The sequence below is a fragment of the Notothenia coriiceps genome, unplaced genomic scaffold (assembly GCF_000735185.1).
Source record: "Notothenia coriiceps isolate Sejong01 unplaced genomic scaffold, NC01 NC01_scaffold00006120, whole genome shotgun sequence".
Lineage (NCBI taxonomy): Eukaryota > Metazoa > Chordata > Actinopteri > Perciformes > Nototheniidae > Notothenia > Notothenia coriiceps.
In genome coordinates this window covers 36,836-47,683 of record NW_011338821.1, presented here as the reverse complement: position 1 = coordinate 47,683, position 10,848 = coordinate 36,836, and the positions used below count along the sequence as shown (strand labels likewise).

At 40.0% G+C, this 10,848-nt stretch overlaps 1 protein-coding gene across 1 annotated transcript in view; it reads left to right on the top strand.

Moving 5' to 3' along the window:
* Positions 1-306: 306 nt before the first annotated feature.
* LOC104943502 (AT-rich interactive domain-containing protein 3A-like) overlaps positions 307-10,848 on the top strand; it is a gene marked incomplete at both ends in the record, with an annotated part of 34,499 nt that continues 23,957 nt past the window's right edge. The window contains one exon of the mRNA XM_010768942.1: positions 307-623. Coding sequence (XP_010767244.1) covers positions 307-623 — 317 coding nt within the window. The remainder of the gene's footprint in view (positions 624-10,848) is intronic.

The following is a 10,848-nucleotide window of genomic DNA, read 5'->3' as shown; positions in this document are numbered from 1 at the left end:
TGTCTCATCATTGACAAATTATAACAATAAAACAATATAAAATGTATTGGTGTATAAACAGATTAATAATATTCTATAATACAATAACACTGTGAACAAAGTACCAAACTGAGCACTGCTATTCAATTAACATTTACAATCAGGAATTTTACCGGAGTATTGAAAGTAAAGAAGCAATACTTCCTCCACAACTGGCCATTCACACAAAAGTCAATCAGGGTTAAATAAAGTTAAACAGAGTTGAATAAAGCTACCTGCACCCTGGCAGGTCTGGTGTCAGTTGTTGACGTGCTCTCTGCTCCTCAGGTGTTCTGTTTGCCCGGCAGTCGGCCATCGCAGCGATGACGGGACAGCGTGGGAGACACAGCAGCTGTCACACTCAGGGAAAGAGCAGTCCCTCTCAGTTCCAGCCCTCCCGCTCCTCCTCCTCCTCATCCTCATCCTCTTCCTCGCTCCACGGACACAGAAACTCCTCCCCCTGAGTTTCCTGTCCCTCTTCACCTCCTCTCCAGACTTACCAGGGAGGAAATCTTCTGAAAGACACCAAGCAGTCAGAGACACATCAGAGAAAGCCACCTTCACTCAGTTTGAGGGAGGCTTTCTCTTCATCACAATCCTTCTAGGTCAGATTGAAGAGTAGTCAACATTTTTACATGCAAGAAATCTTCCAGCCCCCCGTTTCCCCCTCTTCCTGCTCTGAATTAGCGGTGTGTTTGAGGACCTTTGTGTGTAACCATTGTCTTGAACACTTCAAAAGCATGGTCGCCTTTCATCTTCAGGTGAAACCTGGGTGAAGCCAAACGAAGAGTCCCTATTGTGCAACATTTCAATCATAACATGAACAGCTGACCTTCAGCAGGAAATGATGTTCACTTTATGAAGCTCACTACTAACAGCTGATACCAAAGAAGAAAAACAAATTCATATTGGTAAGCACGTCCAGCGTTTTCAGTGAGCATAAGCTCCAGTTATCAAAGATTATAGCGAGAACACAAGCACGTCCACAGAGGACATCTTCATGTAATGGGTGGAAAGGCTGTCTACAATAATTCATATGGTCTAACTTTGGTTAAAGATGTCTCCACCAACAAAAAGGTTACACAGAGTTATGTATGTGTGCATCCAGCAGTCTCTTCTCCTAAACAGTCAGCAGGCAATCAGAAACACGTTAGCTACTTTGTTAGCCAGAAGGCTAATGGGAACATAAGGTCACAGTTAACACATAGCTCCTCCAACAGTATCAAACAGTATCAAATATTAACATGTAATCGTAATATATCCCCATAGGATTACAACTACATTTACAACAGGGTCCCTCTACAAAATAGGTTTTTTTATTGGGTTTTTGTTGTGCACAGCAAGTACATTAATATTAAAGTGACTAGAGCAGTTGTTTGTTACCCTGAAAAAACTGTGTAAACATTCACTTTATTTAAATGTTTTATGCCAAAATATTTCACATAACTGTATTAGGTTAGTTGAAAGCAATAATATTGCAAATCGGAAATATTAGGTTCAACGTAATATTATTGCTTTCAACGGTTAGGGTTAGGGTTAGGGTTAGGGTTAGGGTTAACTGATACACTTATGTGAAACTTGTTGACATTACATTTTTTGTATCAGCTCAAAACAACATTGGACAATATAAATTGGACAATTTCACCAAAGATTTCACCAAAGATGTAATACTTGCACCACCGACCGTTAGTTTTCCAGACCAGGATGTACACAATAGAAGAACCTACCAATTGGGATAGCCAGCATTCAAAAATGTAACATTTATATGAGTTCACAAACACATATTTTGTAGACTCTGCGAAGGCTTTATAAATATGAACTTCTTATTTGTGATTACTTTAATATAATGTTACAATGGACCCTCATCAGTTTTCAATGCATCTCTTTTTTAAAGGTGCTCTTGTCCCTACATATTGTATTGTAGATTGCATTCTGGGACATCAACCACATGAAGGAAGAGTTTATTATGCATTTGGCTCACAGTTATTAGCCTTTAGTATGTTAGCTGTTGTCAGAAATGATGACAGCTAGCTGAGATAAAGAGAGAATCCTTCCCATGAAATAGTCTGCTCCCAGCAACACACTTTTTCATCTGCTGCACTTCAAAAACTGAAACATTGACTTTCAGACTTTCAATTAAATGTATTTTGTGAACAAATGTCACATTATTTCATTAGGTTATTTGAAACCAATAATAATAAGTTGAACCTAATATTTGTTATTTTTAACTTCATATTATACAGTTATGTGAAATCTGTTGTCATGGTACATTTAGATAAAGTCAACATTTCAGTTTCTTGAGTGTTGTGCAGACATGGTGAACTTTTAACAAACAGTTGCATTCTGTAGAAGGACCTCAGCAGGAGTCTTCTTCATTTAGGAGGCTGCTGACAACACTAGTTTATTCTTAACCCCCTAGGTTTGTTTTTGCTCTGATCACAAACTTGATTTTTGACACAAGAAATGCCTGATCACAAAACTTGTGGAATGCATTCTTTGCTTGTAAAGATCGCACAATATTAAATTAGTATTAAAACAAGGTAGTTAGTCAAGATCACAGAGAATCTTTCCTTCGCTTGATGACAAGAGAAGTACTTCTTTAAAAACTGTCCTCTCACTTGCAGAGTGGACAGAGACAGATTGAATTGATGTGATGGCAGACATTGTTCCGGTACAATGGTTTCCTCATTCATTAGAGCAAATGTTGCGATCGACATCATTGGCCCACTGTTATGGTTGTGGTCAGAAATACTTACAGAAATCAGCTGAGGCTGAGTCGGTAGAGCTGCGGCACATGAGACTACATTTGTTCTTTGAAGAAATCTTCTGCAGCGCACAATGAGGAGAGCCAGGACCACTGGCATGTAGAATATATCAGTGGTGTTTGTTAACATATAAGATGCATAATAAGCACAAAGCTGGCATAGCCTTGGGAAGAGATGAATCAAGAGAGTGCTTGTATGGCATTGAATTCCTTTGAGAAAAGGAGCAGAGCGCTTCAGCCCGAGGCAGCAAGCGATTGGAAATAAAGGAGGCGCACAAAGACGTGTCGTCTGCAGGAAACTGTTATCACTCACACGTTTTATATTGTGAACAGAACCTAGGTTTCGTTTTTTAGCAATGCACTTGTTTAACATCAGAAAGCTCTTCCCTCTTTAAGTTCTCTCTTTCTTTCTCAGCTTTCAATAAGATATGAAATATTTTCTTTATTATGAAGGGAAATGGGAACTAGTTTGAACATATGGGTTTTTATTAAGGCTGTTAAAGCATTTCATTGCAGATTTTATTTATTATGTTTTATATTCAATGCTGCAAACGTTGCATTCAGCTCCACCACTTTGTTGCAAACCCTTTTGAAGAGTTTTTTGGAATGCAGATACCTCACCAATCTCCCTGTACATAGTCATAGTAAAGTATGAATACAAGATATACCTCATAAATTTCATTTATTTTTTATTGTACAGCCACCTGAAAACCAATGTTTTACTTCAACAGATCACTGGATTTTTCTTTTTTTTCATATTTTGTATGATTATACCAAAGAAGGGAATATTTTATTGACACACATCTACCTCATTTGTTATAGACTGTGCCAACAAGCATGTCCACACTCTTTATTGCCGGTGTATTCATGGTGTTTCATATCCATGTATTTGTGTGAACACAAAATGCTTTTCAGTCAAAGACAAATCAATAGATTAGTTAAGCAACATGTTCTAAGTGCTTTTTACGTTGGGTGTTGTGCCGGCGCAACAAAACAGCCTTTTGTGGAACACAGTAGGGACGCTTTTCAAATGAATCCCATCTGCATGAGAACATGACCATACAGCGGGAGGAGGACAGCAGCTTGAACAATGAATGGCTCAGATTGGTGTCAGACGCTCTGATTTCCAGAAAGACTGTAAGGTGCAGTTGAAAAGCAAGTAAAGGACTCTGAGAGTGTACCATTACACTGAAGTCAGACAATGATAGGAAATATGTATCAGCTGATATAAGTTCATAGCCCAATATATCATATTGGCTGAAAAGTAACAAGAAATATCAAAAATATGTTTGAGGGCATTTGAAAATGAAGCTTGTCCAGCAGAAAGCATTGACAATGTTTTAATGCCCAGTTCACTTCATGTGTGGCTTACTATTCTTTGAAGCAAATTTAAGGATCCTTATCAAATGTTTATTTAAAAAAACAAAAACAAAGATGGGCCAATACATTCAATCGTTTTGCAAATTTAGACGACTTAAATTACGTTTCGATTACATTCGCTGTGAATTTCCTCTCGACCAAACCCCCACCTTTACTCTAGCAACACCACCAGCCAACATTTTGAACTTCACAAAACGTATCAACAGGCAGGTTCACAATATCGCACTAAGCAGATTCATGTTCCCCAGAGGTTGATCCCTTTTGAGTCGCTGTCTTCCTCACCTGATCTCGATGGGCTCAGAACAGTCTCATAATACACACATGCACACAGAAGGATTCACACTTGTATGTCATGATCCGCAAAAGGATTCACACTTGTATTTCCGGATCCACACTTGTGTTTTTCAATGCACACACAAATGTGTTACGTTTCATATACATGTAAATAAAATCCAAACACAGAAAAAAGTTTTACATATGTATTTTTGATCCACACATATTTGTTTTCCTGTTTAAATCCCCTGAACCTACAAACACAAACCGCTTTCTGTGCACGGATCGCTGTGCATTCGTGTGTGGGTTTTTTGAGACTCCCCTGACGGTCACCCGATTCGTACTTGTAATTTCTCTCATCAATAGCCAATCAGATGTCTCCTCCATTCTAAGCCAATCACATGAGCACGCCCCCACGAGGGTATGATTTCTTGCGTTCATGACACTTCATATACGCATTTTGCGCTGTCCGGTCAGCTCGCTAAACAGAGGGGGGAGCTTCAGGTGATCATGCAGAGCTGCGTGTCTCTGTCAGACTCAGCAGCTGATCTGATCTCTCTCTCGCGTCCGGTTACACTTCACTCGCGTTTATGTCCATATCGATCAGATCCAGCTCTCCTGATCGGCCTTTATAGAGAGCACCGATCAAACTATTAAGAGGGAATATCGGCCGATAATGACCGGCGGGGCTCCCCCCGTTGACAGTTCACTGTCTAGCACTGGCTTCGTAGTGCTCGATTAGGCTAAGCTAACCTGTAGCTGCTCCCTCCACACTCACAACAACTTCATACAGACATAAATAAAGCAGCTGTATTCGCCATACAGGAAACACACATTTAAAACGGTTATGCCTGCCGTTTTTGTGTACACAAGCATTCATCAATGGCATACATGCCAACCTTTCCAAATCCAAAAGAGTTAGGTTTGGGCGCAGCAAATTTGCACGCCCAAATGAGCTAATCAGAAGAAATGGAACCCCAGTAATTACATTTATAAACCATGTATTTAACATATATTGCATCATTTTATACATTTTNTGGCCTAAATCACGACTACATGATGGTTAACACTGCGGCCCTGAACAGCTCTAGGTCAAATCTGATGTTACTTAATTTGCCGTTACCATGGCAACGGATGATCCGTTGCCATGGTAACGGCAAATTAAGTAACATCAGATTTGACCTAGAGCTGTTCAGGGCCGCAGTGTTAACCATCATGTAGTCGTGATTTAGGCCACTTTTAATGGGCTTTTGCCCCTCGTTTTTCCTGTTCTTTGTGGGTTTTGCTTGGTTATCATTTGCCATGGCAACGGCATATGATGACATCCCATAATTGGTGTAGAGCTGTTGAGGGCCGGACCATTAGCCATCATCTGAAGTCTGGTGCCTTTTGGACGATTTTCCATTGAATTACGACAATTCACGATAAATTTATCGTAAGGAAGCCCACGTGACTGCAGAGCCCACGTGACTGGACTCACGCAGCCTATCAGCCGTCATGATTTCCGAACCTTTTCTGTGCTTTTGCCGATCGTTTTCCCTGTTTTTGGGTGTTTTTTGCAGGTTTATCGGTCGCTGCGCGACTCGCCTCTACAGTGGGGTAATGCGCTCATTTTGCAGCTCATGGTTTCAAAACAGAGATTGGCTGGAATATTCATGTAAAAAAGATGCCATCTTCTGCTATGCATGTAGACATNCAAACGCGCGGCGGCAGTGGACTGCGCCACATGCAGGTGTTCAGATCAGGGGGTCTCAGGTTCAAACCCCACTGCAGTCAGCATGTCGTTGTGTCCCTGAGACCATAGGCGGCGCGTGAGGCTCAGGTTTGGGAAGGCTAAATCACTTTTTGTACCTGACGCCGCCCGCCTCCGGCGTCTTTAGATGAGAGATGAAACCAGTGAAAGCACCGCCTGCTGACCAATCAGAGCTCAGTGTGCAGAGTTTAAATCTATCAAGTCATATTACAGGATAAAGGAAATCCAGAACAACTGCCGTATGCAGGGAAGACGCCGACGTGTCGCACTTATCATTCATATCACATCATCAATAGCATCATTGATCATACAATATCATAATATGTCATATATTTCCTTATCTGAGTCAGCTTCTCGAGCCGCATCTGGCCGTGCAACACTTACAGTGTTACATGGCCTACTGTATGCAGAAGTATTATTTTAAGCAACACATTAAGTTGACGAAACACTCAACTCAAATGTAATTATGTTAATTATATAACTATTAAGTCAGATCACTCGTGTCTTAGATGAGGCAGTGATATCATAAACCTGTTAATGTAGGCCTACGCATTGAAACAATCCCATGTGCAACTATGTTGCTTTTATCCTGGATGAAGTGTTTAAGTCATGGATGTTTGAAGTTTAGCTTCTTCATATTTGTCTAATATTATAGTTTCATTTTCATTAATGAAGTATGACGCTGCGCTGTCAGTACCCTTGTCCATGTTTGTGATTTGCAGAGGTGGGAGTAAGTCCTATATGTGCAAGTCATGAGCAAGTCTCAAGTCTTGACTTACAAGTATCAAGCAAGTCCCAAGTCAATGTGTTGAGAGTCAAGCAAGTCAAGTCAAGTCATTGCTCAGGTCAAGCAAGTCAAATCAAGTCATAATTCTGATGAATAAGCCGCAATTCCGCATTTAAATCAGTTAAAAGACAGTGGTTATGAAAATGGATTCAACCCACACTATGATCTTCATTACATACACAATTAATCATTTGAAATGTAATTTAGACCGATGACAATCATATTAGATTAATATTAACCCCAGAACTGCAGATTATAGCAAGGACTCAATCAAAAAGTCTGTTAAAAAAGGCAGAATTCCAGGTAAGAAAATCATATATGGCATTTGCCATTACAAATATTTAATTTAAATGTCTGTTAACACTAGAACCGCCAACAGCTTCAGCACCTACATAGATATCATTTTCAAATCATTTAATTTGTTCCTCTTCATAATTTCCTTATAAACGAAGCAGGATGATTTAAAGCTCACTTAATTGGGTTAATTTAGAAATTGCTTCAGTTTATCATCATAACAGATCAAAAAGATTCATTTTTACAATAGATCAAGGAATGATGCACTTCTACAAACAAAAACAACATAATTAAAACATTTAAACAAACTACTAACAGTAGATGAACTACATTATTCAACAGTTTACAGTAACTTCTGATAATAACACAGGGGAAATAAACGAGGCATCTCTTTTCCTCTGTCTCTCTCCCTCTCCTGGCAGCCCGTCAGTTTTAGGGTTAGTCAAAATGAATCCCTTGGCGGTTCTCGTGTTCATTTACCATTTTGTCTTCTCTTTGCAATGCTTAATCGATTTTGAAACCAAGTCTAACGTAGCTTCAACTTAACGTTAGCTTTCTAGCTAACACAACACATTCACGTATCTTTCTCTGTGGGGTTTTTTGTCGTGACGAATGAAGTTGGATGTTGTGGTGGTCCTGTCACTGATCTTTATGCTGCAGACCCTGCATACCGCTGTTCTCTTGTTATTAACGTCATCGACAACATAATGCTTGAATCCAAACTTCACTATTTGTTGAGTAACGCTTCCCGCTGCCATGTTAACTGACACTCCTGTCGTGTAGTGGGTTGCCAGGCTTGCGCGCACAGCGCTATAATTACCCAATCACGTTTCTCAAAACAAAAACAAACGCAAATATTTAATTAAAAAAAGTAAAGTCCTTTCAAGTCATCTGTGTCAGGCCAGGAAACTGTCAACACCAGGAAATGGATGAGCGCATTGGAGCCATCATTGGTTTCTCTGTCAGGGGTGCATTCTGAAATCCACTGGGCACTGACCAACCACAGCCAGGAATTATCCTGTCAGCACCAAACGGTATACTCCAGGATCAACGAGCAATATCTGAAGACAAATGTAATCATCAATCCAAATGTCTAATCTTCCTAGGTAACTAATATGATTGCTTTATATGATTCAATATCAAAAGTATAGACGTTTTGATTAAATGTCACAATAATTGATAAGAAAAGAACAAGCAAAGGGCACAGAAATCAGCTCTAATGGCCTTGAAGATGGATTCCTTTACCAGTCTGAGGCGGAGAGGCAACTGTCTCAACCTCTGTAATCTTAAACTGATGGAAAATCATTGGGCCATACTTGTCTATGTTGTCGATTGTTCTCTATACAACCCAGATAAAATGGACAGTTGCTCAGGAAACACCTCTGGGAGACCCAATGTTAGTCAATGTGGCACCAAGTCCTATCGACAAAGCAGAATATATTGACTGCTATATCAATACTTTTTCGCAGCAACATCCAAGCTAGGAAACATACCAATTTCTTTATTTTTATAGACCCTGTAGTGTACACTGTCCTATGTACTATTTTGGGATTCAAGTCAGTAGAAATGCCAATCAAGAACTCTCTGGAGCCCAATCGTTTAGACAAGTAAGTTCTCCAGTTATAAAAAAGAAAAACACATTGACGTGGAATGATCTTGAGTTAAAGGGGACCTATCATGCAAAATGCACTTTTGTATGTCTTTTATACATCAATATGTGTCCCCGGTGTTCCAGGGAACTCACCAAGTGTCAGAAAACACAACCCTCTCTATTTTCCTCCATACCCAAATCTCTAAAAAAGGTGCTGCAACGGATCTGATACAGACTGATCCAGATTTGAACACTGTCCTAACGTCAGGACGGTGGCGCTACGGCTATTGGTCAATTCTCCACCTATCAGGGGAAGGAGAGGTTGTGCCACGGCCGGCCATTGCGCCATTGCAGCTCGAAAGCGCTGGAGACGCTGTAGTACATATGCCAGGCCTGTAAGTGGCGTTGTAGTCTGCCACAAAAGCAGCGAAGAAGACTTCCCTTGCATGGTTGTCATGGTTGCCCTTCTGTTTATTCTCCGCTGTGGCTCTTTTTCTCCCTCCCCGAGGTAAGCGTTTGCGCCTCCTGCTTTAAAACAAATGAATAATGACTATATAATCATATGTAAGGGATAATGTGCAGCAACGCGGTCATTATGGGGAAAAGAACACCGACAGGCTGATCAGGAGCCCGACGCGAAGGGGAGGGATCTAGATCAGCATGAAGGTGTTATTTTCCAACCAAAAACACAGCGGATCCCAGTGGCTGGGGGCGTTGCCAAATTGCTAGAGGGCGTTGCCAAATTTCCCCATTTGTTAAATTACAGGATTTAACCATGAGATGGCGCTTCATTCACAAATACACAAAGACAACTGGGTGTTGTAGAACTTATTCTGTTTGCAATGTTTGCAGCTCTGCAGTTGTGTTTGCTGAATACTGTAGCATTTAATCACTTATTTGTTATGGTTTTTACAGGCTACTATAATGAAAAAACATCAATAATTTAGATCAAATAAAGTATATCTTATCATCTTAATTGTAATATCCTTAATAAGTAAATGTTTACACTTCTTTCTTTTTATGCCAACTTCACCTTACAATAGTTTGCTTTAATGATGCGTGTATTTTTGTAGTATTGTTGTGGTGTACACAGTACATTAGATTGAAGTAAATCAAAGCATACATTATCAGTTATTATACAGTAAGTGTTATATCTTATTAAACGTGGACCGTATCATCTAGTTATGTTGAATAATATAGTGTAGGAAATACTCTCCGTATACTGGAAGGCATATTTATCTTTTTGATTTTCAAAATACCAACGACAATATGCCATTCCGCATTTCGGCATCAAATTAACCACCGGTCTTCATGGGGCTGATTCTGTGGCACAGCACCATTACAGGGGCGCTGGCTGCATATTACTCAGCGTCTCCAGCGCTTTCGAACGCAATGGTCCGTGGCTTCTCCCTCCTGATTGGTGAGTTGGCCCAATAGCCGTAGCCACCATTAGTGATCGCATAGAAGTGTGTAATATCTGGATCAGTCTGAGTCAGATCCGGATTGCAGCCCCTTTTTAAGCAGATGGGTAATGAGGAAAATAGAGAGGGTTGTATCATTTTCTACACTGGGAGTTCCCTCCCAACACCGGGGACACATGTATCATGTATAAAAGCAGCGTACAAAAGTGCGCATCTGCAATTGATTATGTCACCTGTAGTAAGATCATATAATTAACCCCATTATAGCAGATGCACTTGAATGGATGAACACTTTAGCATTCAATAATTCACGCGATATAACGTTGTACAGATAGTATATGGTTATTTAGACTAATAACATACATGCATTCATTTCTTACTGTTCAAGATAATTAATACTTTTCACTTGGGCTATTGACCATTTGAAGCAGGACATTTACTTCTACACATCTTGTTCTAGGTAAATAATCGGATATTCTCCACGCTCTGATTTTAACCTGTCACGTTTTAAAACTTTAATTAGAATGTTTGATATTTCCAGAGACCCTTCCGACCGGGCAATGCTGC